Here is a 21,930-nt window from a genome sequence, read left to right as displayed (position 1 = left end):
GCATAAAAATCAGAGGAGACCCTGGGGGCTCTGGGGAGAAGACGGGAGAGAGGAGGCGGGGGGAAGCACAAGAAGAGGGAGACAGGAATGCTTTATCAAGCAATGTAACAGCTGCAAGAACTACTTTATGCCCTCTCACCAGATCCATAATGGGAGCACAATGGGTTAATGTAAACATCTGTCAAAATGCTGTGGGCTTGATGGACAGCCCCTTCAAGCAATAGCAACCTAAGGAAAATTCAGGTAAGTCAATGGCTGACATGACAGATTGAAAGCCCACTCTCTTTATATACTTACTTCTGTTTGTTATTTTTTTAAAGTAATGGCATAAGCTTTTGCAGATAACATACAAAGCTGTCTGCAGTTAGACCTAAAAAGGACTATATAGTGCTGTGAATTATAAATTGTAAAGCCATTTCATGCTCTCAAAGCTGTCTAAGCTTTGAGATAGATCCCTTGCTCATTGTGCCACTGGATTCAAGCTAGCCTGGCTGATGAAGGGTGATACCACGAAACCGGTCCCAGGATGTTTGTTTCCGATCTAGGGAGGACCTGGCCTAGCAGTTCGGTCTGGACTGTTCCCATGAGGTGCAGGGACAAAACTGATTTGCATCTGGCAGGGTCCAAACTGGGGTGGCAAAGTGAGCAAAAGAACAATGGATTAAACCCAGATCTCTTGACTAGGGGTGAGCAGTTGAGAAGTTTCATCACTCTGTCCATTATCTTGTTGCGTTTACTAAACTCCGAGATCAGCATTTGACATGGTGATACCAGTTACACTGTGGATATCAGTTAATTCTTCTTGGGAATCAAGTAGACGCTTACCGGAAGATACTGCTATGGATGGTGTTGTGGATGTTTTCCTTCGATTTCTCTTCGATGAGAAAGCTTCAGGTAGACTTTCATCACTTGAAGGGACAACCCAACCATTTTCAAATCCATTTTCCTGTACAAGGAACCACATGCATGAAAATATATTACAATGATATCTAAAACAGTGCTTCATGCCACAGTGCAGCCATCTTTAAGACCTGTAAATATTAGTACAGCATGAAATAGCACCCAATGTATAAACCTCCAAAGGAGGAAAGGCTGAATTGGCTTTGCTGAGATCCTGAATTCTGACATGCTGGGCACAGATGTCATCAAAGTGTATTTAATTCACTGAATCATCTTGCTTGCTACTCAAGATGGAATGCATCTCTGAATCACACACTTCAAAGGCAGATCCTGCAATATTAATACATTATTTTCCAGATAATTATATGTTGAAAAGTATCTGAGCAATGTGAAAAGTAAATGGAAACAATGTCATTCGGTTGTAAAATTCGAGGTGATGTCTTAAAAAACCTTAAAAGCCAAAAAGAAAGCCAACATTTGTGGTGCATCTCGTTAGGACAATTTTCATAATTTGACAACTAGCTACTTTATAGTTATATTTAATAGAGGAAGGGCTAGAAGGGGTATGACCAGAGTGTGAAATGAACTGCAAATTGTTGGTGACCACGCACAAATGTGCCAGTTTGTGAGTAACTAGTTCAGTATATTAGGGATCAACTATTTTGGACTTCTTGAAATAGATTTTTGTGAGTGTTTCTAGAATATTGATTTGTTTAGTCAAAAAAGCTAGATAGTTCCTCTATAACAGCTCTATGATGGACACGATCCTGCAGCCCATTTTTGTCCATGCACCTATTAACATGCACCCAGAACTATATCACAGCATGCAGAGCACAATTTCTAAATCCTTATCCTGTCTAGTAGAGAGCCCACTTCAATATGGTTGCATGGTCAGGATAGCACAGATTAAATCCAAACTCATGGCACAACCAAGCTGAAATGGCAGAACATACATGTCAAGAGCCCCACTCAGGGCTATCATAACTGAGCTCCTGCCTAACCAGTAGGCACACACTCAGAGCAGAGCTCCGCTCTCTACACAGACTATGTACCTTTCATGTTTATCTGTCAGTATTTTATTCAAATATGACAGGCTCTGCAAATATGGGCATGCTAAACTGCAAAGCACTTCTTTTGCAAATAAATACAGAGAAACAGCTGTTTGAGGAAAGCAATCTGGAAATAAAGGGCATTGGCAAAGCTGATGGGGAAGTGTCTGATAATGGTAGGCGGGATTTGTTTGTCATACCCCCATCGGTACTGGGGGAACAACCGTATGGAAGCTTGGAGTAGGGCCATCTTGCGGAAGAGACTGCAATAGAAAAGTTAAGATCGAACCTCAAAAGGGATATGAAAAAGAGTCAGAAAGCGAGGCTTGCGTGGTACATGGTGAAGTTAAAATGCACAAACAGCAACATATTGAACATATTGAATAGCTGGTTAGTAGAAATGTTTAACAAAGGGCTAGTATTTTACATTTCTGCTTTGCCAAACCTATGTGTGCGCACTTTGTAAACAAAAGAAATCTGCAAAATGCAACATGCTATCATGAAGGCAAAGTAAACCAAATGAAGGCACCACAGCGTTTAGTGAAAGGTATGATCTTTTTGGCATGCCAACAGAACTGCCTAATGAAAAATTCATAAATCAGTAATTAAAATGTTATTGTGTCAGCAAAGTAAATACATCAAATAACACACTGTGCTCAAATGATAACAATACGTCATCTCTGAGACCACCAGCACTGACAGACGAGTGGTAAAAACATCTAACAATCAGACTGATCCATGTAGATTCATCACTACATACAGCACAGCCCACAATCAAGTAAGAAAGATCTTACAGTCACATTGGCACTTACTGAGATTAGATCCCACATTAGATCCTATAGGAGAACAACATCTATCAGGGATTCTATGGTTAAAAATCAAATGCCAGAAAAAGCCATCTGACTGAAACAACCAAGGGCTTTAAGAAGTGTAGCAGGTGCAAAGCCTGTACACAAGGTTTGAATGCCACCAGTATATGTATGAATCTAGGGGAAAAGATCTCTATAAACAAATCTCTGAACTGCAGATCAAAACTATGCGGTATACATTCTTATATGCCCCTGTAACAAAAGGCATGTTGGTAGCACTTTTTTACAAATGCATATAATAATTTTACAACACATCAGGGCTATTAAGAACGTGGACGAAACATACCCTGTAGCAAGGCATTTTCAAACACAGCCCAATTGCAATTCCACACTACTACAGTATATGGTAATTGATCAGTGAGAAAGCAACAAGAGAGGTGGTGACAGAGAGAAGGCACTCCGAATGTTAGAGTGCAGATATATCCTCCGCCTAAATACAAAAGAACCGGTAGGGATGAATGTTGATGAAGAGATCTATACCTACCTGTAAAGATATAACCATCGGTCCTTGTTTTCTATGTTCTTGTTATTTTAATTGTTTTTAACTCACATGGTTACCAGGGCTGTAAACGTTTTTAGAATAGACAGTATTTGTAAATTGGGTGGCATACTTTGTTATAAATCACTGCATTTCTGATTATTCATTCTTTTTGTGTAATTCTTTTTAGGGCCTGATCAGATGTTCCTGTTCCACGGGCGTCTGAGTTCCGGTCCACTGATGGGAGCTGAAATATCTCTTGTTTTCTTTTTATGATTTTTGTTTTTTGCTTTCAACTCAGTGATAGGAGTAGTCTAGTGTGTTCCAAAATTCATTATGGGGACATGTATCCGCTTTGATGATTTGCCATTGCCCACTGGGGCTAGATTCTTATGCCCAATGGGGCAGTATCCTTTGGCTCTTCAAATAGAGCAGACCACTGAGTGATCTGGAGTATTTATAGCGATGCATATACAAAAAAAAGCTTTTCATTAAAGATTCTTTTTTTTACTTAGATTTTCTTCACTATTTGGTTTTTATGTATACATTTATTCATTGAGAAACAAGGTGCATATTGTACTATTCATGTACATTCAATTGTATAATATCTAGGAATTAACTGCTAGATTATTGCTCAAATTGTGCAGGAACTGTTATTATGTACAACGGAAATATGCAGTGTGCACTTTTCTCAACATTATTTTCTGTTGTATTTAATCTCGGAACATATTGGCGAAAGGCACAGACTTTGTATTAGATATTGAGTCCACTGAGAAAAACAAGTTGTTCTGTGAGAGGGTTAATAAATTATGTCAAGAACGATTGTTACATATCATTTAAATCATGATTTTTGCATTTCATTGGTTTATATTGTTGTATTTGTATATAGATTTCCTTTGTTACCAATGGAGTTTATTTAAACAAACTGGTAACCTCTGCCATTATAAGATGGCCGCCAAGGTAGAGTTCAAAGTTTGTATGAGAATAGACACCCGTTTTCTATGAGTAACATTTCAACGTATATATGTTGCTTGGTAACATGCTGTCAGCGTCGTGACAAAGGCTCAACGCCGAAACGCGTAGATGCTTGTGCCGATAATTTCTTTTGGTGGAATAAAACTCACATCCTGATTTTGAAGCCCCTCTGAGTGCCGTTATTTTCTCTGGATCTACTTTTGAGAAGGAGTTCCTCACCACATATACACTATATATATAGGTGAGTGAGTGTGTGTATCAGTGTGTTGGTGAGTGAACGTATGTCTCACTGGTATATGTGTGAGTAACTACATATGTGAAAGGCAGTATATGTGAGTGTTGGAGGATATAAATGACTATATGTGAGAGTAAGTAATTGTGAGAGTGGCTGTATAAATGAGTGTGTGCTTGTGTCAGTGATTGTATAAGAGAGTAAGTATATGTTAGTAACTGTATGAATAGGTTAGATAGTGAATGTATAACTGTATAGGTGAGTAAATGGCAGTGTTATTGATTCTTTACATGACTAGCTAGGTGTGTCAATTAACCCTGGGCGTAGTTCGCGAAGTAGCGCTTCACGTAGCTACGCAAAGTGCACTTCGCACTACGCGAGCTACGCGTAGCACTTCGCGAACTGCATAGTACCTTGTTCGCACTGTGCAAGATGTCGTTTTCAATGATTGCACAGTGCGGACAAGCAACCGGCACTGTGCAATCATTGAAAACGGCATCTTGCACAGTGCTAGCTGTAGTTTTCTGCTGCTCGAGTAGATTTTTACTCGAGCTGCAGCTTTCTCAACGCGAACTGGTAGTTTCTCATCGCGAGCGGTCGCGAGCATACGCGACCACTCGCAATGAGAAACCTGACCTCCTCGCGTTGGAAATCTCGCCGGGAGGTTTATTTTCCATGCTCGCGATCGCCAACTTGATGTTGCTGATCGCGAGCAAGGAAAAAGTCTCGCCAGGATGTCATTTTGCTTGCTTGCGGTCGCCAACTTGACGTTGATGACCGCGAGCAAGCAAAAAATGACCGCAGCACTACGCAACACTATGCTACGCGTGTTTGCACTGTGCTACGTGCAAATTGCGTAGCGCGAAGTAGCGCGAACTTCGCAAACTACGCGAACGTAGCGTAGTGCTTTGCCCAGGCTTAGTGTCAATAACTCTATGGATGAGTGACGGTGTATGAGTGTTTGTATAGGTGTATGAGTACTTTTAATAGTGCTGTATTGATGAGTGACTGCCTATATGAGTAACTGCATGGGTGAATAAATGAATGTGTGTGTAGAGCTAGGAATTAGTCAGTGGGTATATAGTAACTGCTATTGATTTGTCTATAGTTTCAAAAATGATAGTCTGTATTTTAGAGTGGGTGTATCAAAGGTTATATTTAGGTGTGAGGAGGTGCATCAGATTATCACGTGGATTATGTCATGAGTGATGTCATGAGTGATGTCATTTGAGATGTCATCAGTGATGTCACTGACCATGTCATGAGTGATGTAATATGTGACATCATCAGCAGTGCATTGCGGGCGCGTGAGTTATAGTTAGCTCTACTAACTATAACGTTCGAATTTCTCTGGTTTTGTACGAGTGAAATGTCCAACTAACTATAACGTCCCTGAAACCTATGGTTTTTTCAGTGAATTTCAAAGGTTTTTTAAATGCTCATTTCTAACTATAACGTCCCTTAAACCTATGGTTTTTTCAGTGAATTACAAAGGTTTTCCAAATGCTAATTTCTAATTATAATGTTCCTTAAACCTATAGTTTTTTCAGTGATTTTAAATTATCATTTTATTCTCAACCTGGTGAAAACAACCGATATCGCCAGTTTTCCAGCAATAGCTTCTGCAAAAAAAAATCGCCACAAATGAGAGCAACAACTAATGCTAATAATATGCAGAGTAGGCGTTCCTGTGCAAAAATAAAACGAAAAACCACTTCCCGATATTTTCAACGAGCAGCCAAATCTGCGGTGCAATCCAAAAACAAGTGATAAGCTGCGTTAGCAGTAGGAATGTAACATCTGCCTTTACTGGTGTAAAGTAGGACGACTACCTACAGTGTGAAAGGGAGCCCAGCCCAGAATCACATCTGAAGACCAACACATGTCATAGAGCTACTGATCATGCACTTCCGACACCCAAGAAGGCCACAAAACCCACTGCCACCACCCTCAGGACCTCCCCCCGGACCCCCCTACTATCACCGAGGCAGCGCACAACAGAACAGCGGACCTTCCAAAAATGGCATGGCCCCTCAGCCACACAATAGCTGAATGTTGCGAGATGTGGCAACCAAACATGTGTGAAGGACGCAAGTCACCTACTAATAATAATGCACACAATACCAAGTGTAGCGGCGATGTGCTGGACAGACCTCACTATGCAGAGCACAAACCTCTCCATGTGTACATATACTGCTGGTGCTTGTAGTGTTTTGGACAGTGGACGCAACCATACAGGCAGTGGGGAAGATCTCAGTCATGTACCTATGTCGTCGTCCCTTGTAAGCGGAAGTGCAGTGGGCTGGTCCAACGCACGCCACTCCAGCGTAGAAGTGTGAATAAATAGGCCTGGGCTCTGGGCATAGTTCACTTGTGTGAAGGCCAACGCGTCCACCAGAGCCGCGGACCTCACCCTGCCACGTGTCTGCCGCCCTGACAGCGGGCCTCCTTGACGCAGGCCCCCTGTGAACACAGCGGCACAGCACCGCAGAGTTATGTCTGTACACACTACTGCCTTTGATCTACACTGCGGATAGCAGGGCTCACAATTCAGATGGAGTCGCGATTGCAGATGATGCAGTCCAGTAGGCAAGACACATTGCTCCCAGTGCGGCCCGCCCGGACCACGCATCATCGCAGACTGCGTACACGCTGAGCGCCAGAGGTACCACTAACTCAGTGCACCACAAGTCATCGCCACGTAGCCTTATTAAGGCAGAATTCATTAGACAAAAGACATTGCTACTAGTGCGGCCCACCCGGACCACACATCCTCGCAGGCTCCACACACACTGAATGCTTCTGATGCCACTAACTGTGCAGCTCAACTCAATGCTACTTGGCTGTGGGCCCTTGCTGACCGCTGCCTCTGGCCTACGCGGTCAGCACGGCTCACAATTAAAATTGAGTCTTGATTAATTAATTACAGAGTCCAGTAGGCAACTAACTACAATGTCCCTGAAACCTACACAATATCCTGTTAATATCCTTTCTTCAAGAACTTTTTTGATATCAATTATAGCTTTAATACACTGACCAAATTCATTTTGCAAGTCCAAAGGAACACTGAATGGCAGTCTACACTGTGGCCAACAGAGCTCACAGTTCAAATTCAGTTTTGATTAATTAATTTCAGAGTCCAGAAGGCAACTAACTATAACGTCCCCGAAACCTAGACATTTCAACAATGTATTCCATACATATTTCATCTTTTGTTACCTACACTGCGGACAGCAGAGCTCAAAATTTACATTGAGACATGATTTATTAATTGCGGACAGAATTGTACTCTATGTCCTCAGATTTTGTCAAGAGGAAGTGACAAAAAGCATTCCTCGATGTCTGTGCTGACTACTGCCTTCCATCTACATTGCGGACTGCAGGGCTCACAATTCAGATCGAGTTGCGAATGCAGATGACGCAGTCCAGTAGGCAACAGACATTGCTACCAGTGCAGCCCTCCCGGACCACGCATCATCGCTAGCTGTGCACACGCTGAATGCTTCTGATGCGCCTACCTCAGTGCACCACAACTCATGGACCCTTTACAATAGAATCTTTTGGGTATTATTTCACATCTGGTGCCCCTAACTTAGTGCAGCACAAGTCATGGACCCTTTATGATTGAATCTCTGTGTGTGATCCAATGATTACTGTTGTACTTGTTGCAAAAACCAACCATTCCCTGAGGGCTGGCTTACACTCACCCCACTCGCATCCAGCACAGACTGGACATGTGACCCTGGTAATAAAAAGGGGCCGAGCGCACGTGCCCATACCCAGTTCCACTATCTATCTAACTGTGTCCATGTGTTCCTTATGTATGCATGATGCTGCCCCTGGCCCCTATCACATTACTTTCTGCTGTGGACAGCGCTCGCAACCATGTTACCTCTGGCAGTGGGGAAAACTTTGGTTATGTAACTTTGTCTCGGTCATTGTATAAGTACATAGGTAGAGACTGGATCATTAGAGTACTGCAAGGAGAGTATATAGTGAATTTATAAGTGCTTCGGAATTGGCGGAATGATTGGTTAAGTACATATGTTAGCGGAGCAAAAACCCTGAGCACAAGCTTGGCTCTAATTGGCTGCCCTCCATGTGCCAAAAACGGAAATTTGGGCTTTGCATGGCCCTGTACTGCTACAGCTGCAACACTCCACTAAATGTGCAATAAACATTCATATCCACACAGATATGTCATCTGCACGATCTTTCATGTGTGGAAATATGGATGAATGTACGGTCAGTGATTCCCCCTACCTACCATGTTGGCCATGTTTTAGAACTTGGGTCACAGGGTGACACATTGGCGCTTGCGGCCTGGGTGGCGGCAGCACTACAACAGGGACACCCGCATCCGTTGATTCCTCATACAGCCCAGGACAGAACCACCCCCAGAGTTCTGGAGTCATTGTTCACAGCCTCACGCAGGACTGGCATACGCCAGGCTAGCCCAATCTGCTTACGCATACAGGGAGGGGCAACAATGCTACATGGCCCAGATTTTCATTGTAGTGATCTGCTGCTCTCAGGTCTAGTTGTCAGTACAGCCCAGCCACTCCCTGATGGCTGGTTAACACCCACACCACACCCATCAAGCACAGGCATCACAGGACACGTGACCCTGCCAATAAAAAAGACCGGGCGCACAAGCTCCACGCTATTCCCATTTCAGACTCGGTGCACCGGTTGCACTGCGGCTGGCACAGGCACACTGCCACGGGAAAGTGACTTTCGGTGCACTGAGGTAGGGGCACTGTAAGATCTGAGTGGGTGTGCAGCCTGTGATGATGTCCCGTCCCAGTGGTCCGGACAGGTCAGGTTTTGTGTGCACTGCTGGACCGCAGTGTAGACATGAGCCATCGAACAGCGGGGGCCTACCGCCATGTGGCGTGGCCTCACTGGTCACAGAGTTAACGGCACTCCAAGGGCTGAGCGGGTGTGCAACCTGCGATGATGACGGGTGCACTGGTATGTCCTCTGCCATGGTAAAATCAAGACGCAGCACCAAATGTGAGAACTGGGGGCCTACGGAGCAGGGCTGCATGATGTAGAGGCTGCCCTGTCCACGGAGAGGTGAGCAGTGAGGCCTGGGTCCGCAGGGGCGGGCAGTCACCTCTGGGCAGTGGAAGTGGATGGGGTGCAGCAGCCTGGATGCACAAAGGCGGGACAGCGATTTAGGTGTGCGCAGTCGTATGTACTCTGCCATTACTGATTCTGTACTATGTTTCAGATGAGTGAGCTTGAGGGCTCCACAATGTCTTGGCACGTGGTTGGAGACACACCGGTGGCAGAAAGGTGAGCTGTGAGGGTTTTGTTCACAGTGTGGGCACTCACTGTCCCTCTCCATCTCTTCCTTTCTCTCCCTCACACTCTTTCTCTCTCTCTTCCTCTCTCTCACACTGTTTCTCTCTTTCTCTCTCTCTTTCTCTCTCTCTTCCTCTCTCTCACTCTTTCTCTCTCTCTTTCTCTCTCTCTCACTCTTCCTCTGTTTCTCTCTTCCTCTTTCTCACACTATTTCTCTCTTTCTCTCTGTCTTCCTCTCACTCTTTCTTTCTTTCTCTCTTTCTCTCTCTCACTCTTTCCCTCTCCTTTGATGGACGCATGACGCACAATCTTATCGTTTTGTCTAGTAGGCCTGTGGCCATCCTGGCAATCAACACTCACTCTGAAGGCTCGGCTTGACCGCGTGTACACAATGGCTGAGGAGGTTGTTTCGGCACGTGGTTGACCCTCTTACACAAACGGCGTGGCGGAAAGTGAGCAGAGGCTTGTTTCCGCAGCAGCGGGCAGTCACCTCTGGGCGGTGGGAGTGGATAGTGTGCAGCAGCCTGGGTGCACAAGAGCGGACAGACACCTCCGAGCAGTGGGAGTGGATGGGGTGCAGCAACCTGGGTGCACAGGAGCGGGCAGACACCTCTAGGCAGTGGGAGTGGATGGGGTGCAGCAGTCTGGGTGTGCAGGAATGGGCAGTCTCCTCCGGGCACTGGGAGTGGATGGGGTGCAGCAGCCTGGGTGGACAGCCGCTGGCAGACACCTCTGGGCAGTGGGAGTGGATGAGGTACAGCAGCCTTGGTGCACAGAGGCGGGCAGACACCTCTGGGTGGCAGGAGTTGATGGGGTGCAGCAGCCTGAGTACGCAGGGTGAACAGACACCTCTGAGAATGGGAGTCGATGGGGTGCAGCAGCCTGTGTGTGTAGGGGCGAAACAGAGAATTACGCATGTGCAGTTGTATGTACTCTGCCATTACTGATTCTATACTATGTTTCAGATGACTAAACTTTAGGGCTGCACTATGTCCCGGCACGTGGTTGGAGACACACCAGTGGCAGAAAGGTGAGCTGTGACGATTTTCTCCACTGTGTCAACACTCTTTCTCTGTCTCTTCCTCTCTCTCTCCATCTCATTCTTTCTTTTTCTCTCTCATCCTCTCTATCTCACGCGTTCTCTCTCTCTCTTCCTCTCTCTCACACTGTTTCTCACTTTCTCTCTCTCTTCCTTGTATCTCACTCTTTCTCTCTTCCTCTCTCTGTCACTCTTTCTCTGTCTTCCTCTCTCTCTTCCTCTCTCTCACTCTTTCTCTCTCTCTCCTTTGATGGACGCATGACGCACAATCTTATCTTTCTTTTTGTCTTGCAGGCTGTGATTCACAAATTGTCGAGGGATGACATGCCATGCCTGTACCTACTTTTATTTTGTTGTTTTGTTTAAATAAAATGTTTTATATGTAAATCCATAGATAACTGAGATTCTTATTTGTCCAACCTCACATGCATGTTCTAATTGTGTGACATCAGCCAATTTGTTACGTTCCAGATCTCCTATGGTTGCTCTCAAATTTGTTTGTGGGGGTGGGGGGGGATGGAGGACAAGGGGCTGGTGGCGGAGGGTGTCGGAGCAGTGTTGGGTGTCCAAGCTGCATAATCGTTGGCTCCATTGCATCTGTTGTCATTCAGGTGAGGCTCTGGGCTGGGATCCCTTCCATGTTGCATGTTGTAGTCCGACTTTACACCAGCTCAGAGCAGGTGTAAACTTCCTGCTACTAACACACCTTATTGCGTGTTTTGTACTCTCTTCGACGATCTTGCCGGTGGTCAAGAAACTTGCGAAGTGAGGTGTTCGCTGCTTTTTGCACAGGTACGCCTACTCTACATCTCATTCCCAATATTTGCCGGGGTCATCCGTGACTATGCTTTTTGAGGCTGCTATCGCTGGTAAACTGGTGATATGGGCTGTTTGCTTGTGAATGGTGCATTAAATTTATCCCCATTTTGATTGCGATAAAGTGCCGTTAACTCGGTGATGTGTCCTTCAGAATATACCCCTCGGTGTTTGAAAGACTTAAGAAGTACTCGAGTGCCGTGCTGAGAGCTGCGCAAAAAACAAACGAGAAGAGGGCTGTGTTGGCCCCTCTCCCGTGGTCAATTCCGGCCCGAGCACCCCATCCCCGGGGCCTGGCCTCACCGTTGGGGACCACGGGGGAGCCCCAATGCCCCCACGGTACTGCCGGCATTGCTTTTCCACACGGGGAGCTGCTGACCTGCACCTCCCCGTGTTGAAAAGCAATCAGCTTTGGATTTTGGAAGCAAGAGCAGGTTTCACTGAAAAATTGTGTAAATCCGTTCAGTAGTTGTTGAGAAAATCAAAAATAAAAGTTTCGATATTTAGAGGCGCGGAGGATCCGCGCATCCTCCCGATCACGAGCTGCATTCTAATTGGCTGTCAACACTCCAAACCAGGAAGTGTTGGCAGCCATCTTGTGCCTCGGTAACCGAGGCACAAGAAAACAGAAAAATAAATTCAAAAAAAAGAAAAGGGGGCAGGGTAGAAACACCCTGACCCCCTAGGCCTGCTCAGGGGGTCCCACAAGGACCCACAGGGCCCAAAAAAGCTTTTTTTTTTAAAACAAATCGGCAGAATATTTTTTAAAAAACGAAGCGTGGGCTCCCGCGCTTCGTTATTCTTTAGCCCCCGGGTGGGCCAAGTCCCGGGGGCATTCACAAATGTAATTGCGGGGGCCCATGGAGGCCCCCGCAGCCCTGGGGACCGCCACCCCCTGGGGCTTTCCATAAATATTTGCGGGGGGCACACGGCACCCCCTGCAGCCCCGGGGTCCGCCACCCCCTGGGGCTTCTTATTTTTAATGTGTGGAGGGGCTGATAAGGCCCACCCAAGCCCCGGGGACTGACACTCCCGGGGCTTTTATTAATTATATTTGCAGAGGGCACACTGCCCCCCCCCGCTGCCCCGGGGACCACCAACCCCAGGGCTTCTATTTTAAAAAATGAACACCTGTGTGGGGCGGTTTGAGCCCCCCCACATGCCCCAGGGACCACCACCTCCCTGGGGCACTAATATTCAAAATAGGGGGTCTGTAACGGACCCCCGAGCCCTGGGGACTACCACCCCCTGGGGCTGTGCAATAGGTGGGAGGGGGGCTGCACGGCCCCCCTTCTGGAGCCCTTGATGGCCCTGGGGACCGCCATCCCCAGGGCCGACTCCTGCAGTGTCCCGGGGTGCCCACCCCTGGGACACTGCTGTTTGCAATGACAGGGCAGGACCCTCGCAGCTCCTGCCCTGTCATTGCAAACTGCTTTGCTTCATTGAAGTGAGAGCAGGGAAACCTGCTCTCACTTCAATGAAGCAAAGCAGATATCTTTTCCACACGGGGAGCTGCATGTTAGCAGCTCCCCATGTGGAAAAGCTTTCCCTGCTCTCACTTCAATGAAGCAAAGCAGATATCTTTTCCACACGGGGAGCTGCATGTTAGCAGCTCCCCATGTGGAAAAGCAATGCCGGCTCCCGCAGAACGTGGGGAGCTGGAGGGGCCGTGGGGGCACTGGGGCTCCCCCCATGGTCCCTAACGGAGAGGGCCAGCCCCGGGGGATGGGGTCCCCGGGCCTACAAGTGGCCCGGGAGGGGTGCCATGCGGCCTCCCTCCCCCAAAAATTGTAATAAATAAATAAAGGCCAGGCCCCGGGGGATGGGGTCCCTAGGGCCAATGGAGGCCTCAGGAGGGGGGCCACGCAGCCCCCCTCCATAATTGAAAATTCATATTTATGTGGCCATGCCACGGGGGATGGGGTCCCCGGGGCTGGAATTGGTCACAGTAGGAGGGCCCACGCAGCCCCCTTCCCGTTAAATTTTTTATTTAAATGGGGTAAGGCCCTGGAGGATGGGGTCCCCAGGGCCCAAAAAAAGTAAAATGAAGGGGGGCCAGCCACGCAGCCACCCTTATCAAATAAAAAAAATATTAAAAAACACAGAGATCGTGCCGAGGCCCCGCCACCTCCTAGCAACACCCTGCAAACACACCCTGTGGTGCATTTTAAGTTGGGGAATTAATTCCCCTTCAATACTGGGGTCCCTGGGGGCCAAATAGCCCACCAGGTACCGCCAGTAAGCACCACAGGGCTGGGTTGCAGAGAGGTGGTCCAGGCCACGCCCCTTTTTACACCTCTCTGCAACGCAGCTCCGAGGTGCTTACTGGAGGTACATGGTGGGCTAGTTGGACCCCAGGGACCCTCAGGATTCAAGAGGACTTAATCCGCCAACTTAAAACGTGCCACTGTGGTGCTTACTGGGGCGCGAGTTATAGTTAGCTGAACTAACTATAACGGGGGAATTTCTATGGGTTTGTACGAGTGAAATGTCCAACTAACTATAACTTTCCCTCAAACCGATGTTGTTTCAGTGAATATATATATATATATATATATATATATATATATATATATATACATATATATATATTTACAGAAAAAAACATAGGTTTCAGGCACGTTATAGTTAGGAATTAGCATTTAAAAAACCTCAGAAATTCACTGAAAAAACCATAGGTTTCAGGGGTGTTATAGTTAGCTGGACTTTTCACTTGTACAAAACCATTGAAATTCCCCCGTTATAGTTAGTTCAGCTAACTATAACTCGCGCGCCCGCAATGCACTGCTGATGACGTCACATATTACATCACTCATGACTTGGTCAGTGACATCACTCATGACATCACTGATGACATCTCAAATGACATCACTGATGACATCACTGATGACATCATCCTTGTGATAGAGTAGCAGACCTCCTCTCACCCTAATATAACCTTTGATACACACATTCAAAAATAGAGACTAAAATTTTCAAAACAATGGACATATCAATACCAGCTACAACAACCTCTTCAGTAATTCTATGATCAACATACACATCCACTCATTCACCAACAGTCCTATACAGTCACTCATACATGTACTCACTCATCATATGTACTCATACACCTATACATCCTGTTACACAATGCCACTCATCCATAGAGTTACTCACACACATAGTCACTCATGCTAATAAAGAATCAAACATACATTTACTTGCATATACGGTTATACACACACCACCACACTTACTTCTACGGAAACTTACACATACTTAGTCTTTTAAACAATCACTTATAGAAACACATACTTATTCATACAGGAACTCTTTCAATCTCTCAATCTCACATATACTCACTTATATACACCAATAGTCACATATACTAGTTTAAAACATATGTAGTTACTCATAAAGACACTATTGAGACAGTCATTCACTCACTAACACACCCATACACACACTCATCCACCCATACAGTCCTGCACACATGCTGTCTTCAACACATACAAACAGTGAGTCACTCATTCATGCACCTATGCACTACGTAATACCCCCCACCGAACCATGCAGACACTCAGACTGATACTCAAAAAACCAACTAATAACACAGATATTTACATATTTAAACATTACTCACTAAGCCATGTATTCACTATGATACACTTAATCAGTCAGTTACACAATCAATTTTTCAAAAACAAATCATCCATTTAGACACTTATATACCCATTTATTCTTCCATCGACCTTGAGATATACATATATTAAACATATTTAATTTTCAGAAAAACACACATTCACTGGATGATGTCATCAATGATGTCATCAGTGATGTCATGAGTGATGTCACTGACCAAGTCATGAGTGATGTAATATGTGACGTCATCAGCAGTGCATTGCGGGCGCGCGAGTTATAGTTAGCTGAACTAACTATAACGGGGGACTTTCAATGGTTTTGTACAAGTGAAAAGTCCAGCTAACTATAACACCCCTGAAACCTATGTTTTATTCAGTGAATTTCTGAGGTTTTTTAAATGCCACGGCCCTTCCTGCCTGCTCAGTGTGGTTACATTTTTGCCTTTGCACCCTCCTACCTGCCTTCAATTTTCAGAGTCCGTGCCCCTGGCCTCTGCCTCTCAACAGTATCCTAATGAACAACTAGATTGCTAACATTCTATATTTATTACAAAAGTGTGGAACGCCTGACGTCATCTTGATGTAATCAAAACTGTAATACCTAGAGCATTTCCTTTAGAAATTACATATATGAGAGGGTCTTATTGGCATCAAAATTATGGTTAGTGCTCTGAAAGACTAAAATAAGGACATATTTTCTGAGTTTTCAAATAGCGACAAATCACTTTTAAATTATTTGTTATCTTTATGTTTTTTTATCCAGTTGACCACTTGATTAAATGTTGCACTTAGGGGAGAGGATGTGGTGTTACTTCCAGAACTGCAGACTTTGCAACTGGGGAACCAGGTTGGAGTTTCTGCTTCAGGTCGACATTCTGTGATTCTGGTCAAATCACTTAGTCTCCCCATGTCTACAACCAAAATGAATTTGTTCTTGTGTGATGTAACCAATGCTCATGTAAAGCACTCCAATACCTGACAAGTCTGCACTATATAACACTGCAAAAACACAAAATAATAAGTGTTTTGCACACTTCTGTCATTGGGCTATATTTGGGCTACATCTGGGTGATTTTGGGCTACATTTGGTCTCTTTTGTCTCCGGTGGCCATCTTGGGAGATTTATTTGTTATGAAGTTTCCTAATTTCCTCATGTACTGTAGTCTCCTCAGTAGGAAATGCTTTCAGTTTTTTACTTTGATTCCATCATGAAGGTATTCAGATATGTCACACATTTGCCATAAATTCTGAATGTTAGCACTCTAGTTGCTCATTAGATCACTGTAGTAAAACTACTGTTCACCATGGAAGTCTGCTCCTGGTATTAAAAGTGCATGTTTCAGTCTGCATGTCAGAATTTTTTTATGAAATAGAAGAGGATTTGAGAAGTCACTCAAAATGTGGCCTCATTTTCTTTCTTCAGCATTAATCATAATTTCTATGGCAAAATGAACCCCCTCATTGTGTTCCTTTTTAAATTAAATGTTTTAAGTGTTACCAGTTTATTCCAATCAAGATGGCTTCAGGTGTGCCATACTTTTGTCATAATGAAGACAGTAAGCGCTCTAGTTGTTTTTAAGAACACTCTGGGACATTCTGTCATTGGGCTATACTTGGGCTACATCAGGGTGATATTTTGGCTACATTTGGGCTCTTTTGTCTCTGGTGGCCATCTTGGGAGACTTATTTGTTATGAAGTTTCCTAATTTCCTCATTTACTGCAGTCTCCTCAGTAGGAAATACTTTCAGTTTTTTACTTTGATTCCATCAAGAAGGCATTCAGATGTGTCACACATTTGCCATAAATTCAGAATGTTAGCACTCTTTTTGCTCATTAGATCACTGTAGTAAAGCTACTGCTCACCTGGGAAAACTGCTGCTGGTATTGAAAGTGCATGTTTCAGTCTGCAGGTCAGAATTTTTTAATGAAATAGAAGAGGATTTGAGAAGTCACTCAAAATGTGCCCTAATTTTTCTTTCTGCAGCACTAATACTTTTTATGGAAAAATGAACCCCCTCATTTTGTTCCTTTTTAAATTACATGTTTTAAGAGTTACCACTTTAATCCAAGCAAGATGGCTTCAGGTGTGCCATACGTTTATCATAAGTAGGACTGTTAGCGCTCTAGTTGTTCTTTGGAACACTCTGGGAAGCTGCAGTAGAACACAAAGGAATCAACTGACAGTCTCTGCCCTTGTTGGATGTACATGTTTTACTGAGAATGTCAGACTTCATTCTCACATGACTGAGAAAGATAATGTGAATTTACAGAAAATAAGCTCTCAGTTTAGCTTATAGATCACCTTCCAAACCTCTGTGGGAAAAGCATGAGAAAATATTTTTCTCTCAATCATAATATCCCAGCAGAAGGCTTTTTCACATGGTGAAATCTCCTTAGAACATACCACAATTCCTAAAATGAGTATGGTACCATCAACAAATGATTTATAATGTAACTAAAGTCTTAAAACCTTCTATTAACTGCAATGCTTTTTAATGAGGTGCTATCATGTATATTGGTCCCAAGATGGCTGCCAACACTTCTTGGATGAAGTGCTGACAGCCAATCAGATCTCAGGATGAGATGTGTGGTTAGGCTCCGCCCACATATGTATATGATTTTACTTTTGATCTTCTCAGGAACTACTGAACAGATTGACACCAGACCTGCAAAAGGCACTTCCCTGACCTGAGGACTACCTCTCTGCCAAATTTGAAGTAATTCTGTTCAGCCGTTCGGGCTGTACCTTCGACTAAAGGTCCTATGGAAAAATGCATGGGGAAGATGCGTTTTGGGACCCCCCTTTTTTCTCGGCCCCCGCTTGACGAATCACCCCGAGACTTTCAGGGTAGGAGCGGAGCGGAGCGCCCCACCTATTTTGAAAATTTTGCGAGGATTCGTCAACCGGCACCAAAGTTATTCCAAATAGAATGTTGCGGATTTCCTATGGAAACACGGTCCTAACTATAACTATCTACTGGCGACCGCCAGTAGATAATATATAAATATATATTCGGTAGTGGGTCTGCTACTGTTCACGGATCCCCTCGAAGATTGCAGGCCGCCGCTCTCAGCCACTGTTTGTCCTGCATTCCTGGTAAGGAAACAACGTGGCGGCCCCTCGTGCGGACTATATATCCCAGAGTGCCCTTGGAGAAGCATTGCCGGACGCAAGATTCCGACACAGCTGTTGGTGATTCCAGGCGTTTTTCTCCGAAGTCGGGCTAAGAGGATTTCAGACGCGCACGAGTAACGAGGTAGTGCTTCTATATACATTAGATCCAGGTAACCCCTGGACTTTGACGAAAGGATAGTATCAACACCCCACAAACATGTCCAGTAACGCCCAGCGGGACCGCGAGGCGGAGGCTGAGGAACTATTCAGAAACTTAATGACAGCCCCCATGAGACGCATAGACGAGGGCAGCAGCTTAACCACGGACCCCAACCCGGATGTAAAGACATTATTAAAATCACTCGAGGAATGTCAACGGAGTGAAATGACTAAATGGTGGGAGGAAATTTCACTGACCAAATATGTAGAAGCTGGTCGGATCCCACGAGGGTTGAGAATTATGTTGGCACCCAATTTTGACAATATCCACCCAGATATGCTAGTAGAGTGGTGTTCTGCTCGATTTTCCCGGCCTTCTTGTGAGGCACAATGATTGAATGTGACTTCAGTCTCTTACCATTCAAGCCTAAGGGTTAGAGTAGTGAATGGAGCCTATTTACTAGGCACTTCGACAGGATTCTGTGCTCTTCCCCATAGATCAGGGCTTGCACACATAGCCTAGGGGATAGATTTGTTAGTATTAGGGATAACCTGTCCTGTAGTGAGGGTATTTCATGGAGCTGTGCTGAATTCAGGCCTGGTAGGCCTCAAACGGGAGAGACTCCATCTTTCTTTCTGCTCCGGCAGCTTGGGATGCTTCTAGGTCAAAAGTAATGTTTTAGTTATGAGGTGTTATTCGCTTGGAGAGAACCGGTTCAGGCCGGCCCTTATCGAAGGATTGTATTTTTCTTCATGCCGAAGACACTACATCAGGCCGGCCGGCTGGGAACGTGTCCTTGGTACGGGGAGGTACAAGAATTTGGTGGGCGGCAGGTTACGGGCCGGAATTTTCCATGAGGAAATGCACCTCTATATTAGTGAAAGTCTGAGGCAGTTACATGTTCAGTCCGTAGGCGGCATCTAGCCGTTAGCAGTAAAGCTACTACTTATTCCAGGGAAGACAGACGCCATCTTGAAGGTGGAGAAGAACCGAGAGACAGATGCTTTCCTAGCAGAATAGCCAGAGAGGAGAGAGTAGCCGATAAGGAAGAGGTCCCAGTGACTCGGAGAAGGGTGATTCCAGGCGAGCCGAGGCACAGACGAGAAGGGAACCTAGATGACTACTGAGTGCAGGCTACATACTACTAAGGTGATGTCGACCCTTTCTTATTAGAGTGTACAACTTAATCTTTCACTTTTCTTTGCAGGTTATGTGTTATATCGTAATGTTATGTGATTGTGTATGTAATGAGTAATAAAGTATCCAGTTTGTAGTGAACCAACATGTGCTGCGTGTTCTTGTATAAGAGGGTAGCCTATTCTTCTAGTCAGCTGCGGCTACATGAACAGATGTTAACCCTGATCAGGTAAGTGGTAACTGAATAAGGGAAAGAGGAGCCCCTCGAACCTGAGAACAGGCTATGCTCGAACTGGCAATCCTTGTGTGATCTGATGAATAGTGAGACTGATTCCCTTTTTGTATGTTATGGTAACCATAGGATGAACTGTCGTATGAGACTGCCGTCTAGGTAGAGAGGTCTGGGTTCGTATGGGACCGCGAGGCCGCCACTTGTGATACTGTCGTATGGGCAGAGAGGTCTGGATCCGGGTGGGATCGCGAGGCCGCCACTTGTGATACTGTCGTATGGGCAGAGAGGTCTGGATCCGTATGGGATCGCGAGGCCGCCGACTGTGCTGAGACTGCCGTCTGGGTAGAGAGGTCTGGGTTCGTATGGGACCGCGAGGCCGCCACTTGTGATACTGTCGTATGGGCAGAGAGGTCTGGATCCGGGTGGGATCGCGAGGCCGCCACTTGTGATACTGTCGTATGGACAGAGAGGTCTGGATCCGTATGGGATCGCGAGGCCGCCGACTGTGCTGAGACTGCCGTCTGGGTAGAGAGGTCTGGGTTCGTATGGGACCGCGAGGCCGCCACTTGTGATACTGTCGTATGGGCAGAGAGGTCTGGATCCGTATGGGATCGCGAGGCCGCCGATTGTGCTGAGACTGCCGTCTGGGTAGAGAGGTCTGGGTTCGTATGGGACCGCGAGGCCGCCACTTGTGATACTGTCGTATGGGCAGAGAGGTCTGGATTCGTATGGGATCGCGAGGCCGCCGATTGTAAGAGGTCTTGGTATGTATAGTAGGAATCCCCTGTCCTTAGGTGATAGATATATGTGGTTGCAGGATTGTAAATAGGTTCTAGGGAGGGGGTAACGTTCTGGTGGGTTAGTGAGGCTCTGATGAGCAGGTTCTATCTGATCCGAAAACCCAAGCAGAACATTTGGCGTTTACGAAACCTGTGTGCGTTGTGGTTGTATTGTGTTTGCTTTCGGCGTGTGCGTGGTTTCGTTTGTATATTATTTCTATATAATTGTTTGTTATTTTCTTTTCTCTTTCTTCTTTTTCTTTTTCTCTTTTTCTTTCTTTTTAAAGATGTTTTCTAGAAAGTCGAAATCTACTTTTAAGTTGCCCGTTGATATTCCCGGCTGGGATTCAACGCCTTATGAAGCCTTAGCCCGTGAGTGGGCTGATTCTACTGGTTTGAGTGAGAATTGGAATTCTTTTTTGGAGCTGGCGGAGCCGGCTAATGTGATTACTTGTTTACAGAAGGCGCCGGTATCTAAGGGTGATGAGCTTCCCGTTTTGGGGCGCAGAGGTTGGATTGTTCTGTCTGCGTACAGAATTCTGCATGAGAGGTTGTTGAAGGTACAGAACTTGCATAAGGATTTGGAAGCGAACTTTGTTGAGATTCAGAATGCTCATACTTTGTTGCGGTGTCAAAATAAGTTGCTTGCTGACAAACTTGAGACGTACCAAACTATTGCCGAAAGGGCGGCTGTGCGAATTGCTCGTTATAAATACAAGAATCGGCGTGGTCGGGTTTCGACGCGAAAGGTGCGTCTGGTCGTGGCGAAAGCCGGACTGGATTGGAATCCTGATGAATGGGATGGTAATATCTGGAACTCGAGTGATTCTCCTTCCTCGGGTGAGGAGTCTGCCAAGCGCGAGTCCTCTCGCTCCGGCCGTGCTTGTAAATCTGCTTCTTGCGCCTCTGATGGTGCACCCCGTGATTGCGCTCGTCCTTCGAGCGGGGTCGATGCTTCTTCCACTGATTGTTCCTCTACGTGTACTGGTCGAGCTCCTTGTGATGCTCGTCCCGCGGTCTCGGTGCATCCAGTTTTTCGGCGGAAAGTGCAGCAGGCTCCCGGTGCTCCGAATGGTATTGCTTTAGACTCTTTGGAGGATTTTACTCAACAAGAAATTAGTGATATTTTGCAGCGATATTGCAGCGATTTCGGCAGCGAGCTGGTGAGCCCTTACTCACATGGATGGTGCGCCTTTATGAACTGGACGCTGCTGG

At 45.6% G+C, this 21,930-nt stretch overlaps 1 protein-coding gene across 2 annotated transcripts in view; it reads right to left on the bottom strand.

Moving 5' to 3' along the window:
* SYTL5 (synaptotagmin like 5) overlaps positions 1 to 21,930 on the bottom strand; it is a 725,724-nt gene that overhangs the window by 209,058 nt on the left and 494,736 nt on the right. For both annotated transcript variants that reach the window (XM_085622910.1, XM_085622911.1), the window contains one exon: positions 826 to 946. In XM_085622910.1, coding sequence (XP_085479036.1) covers positions 826 to 946 — 121 coding nt within the window. The remainder of the gene's footprint in view (positions 1 to 825; positions 947 to 21,930) is intronic.

This window comes from Triturus cristatus, chromosome 8 (assembly GCF_964204655.1).
Source record: "Triturus cristatus chromosome 8, aTriCri1.1, whole genome shotgun sequence".
NCBI classification, from domain to species: Eukaryota; Metazoa; Chordata; class Amphibia; order Caudata; family Salamandridae; genus Triturus; species Triturus cristatus.
This window is presented reverse-complemented; position numbering and strand designations above follow the sequence as displayed.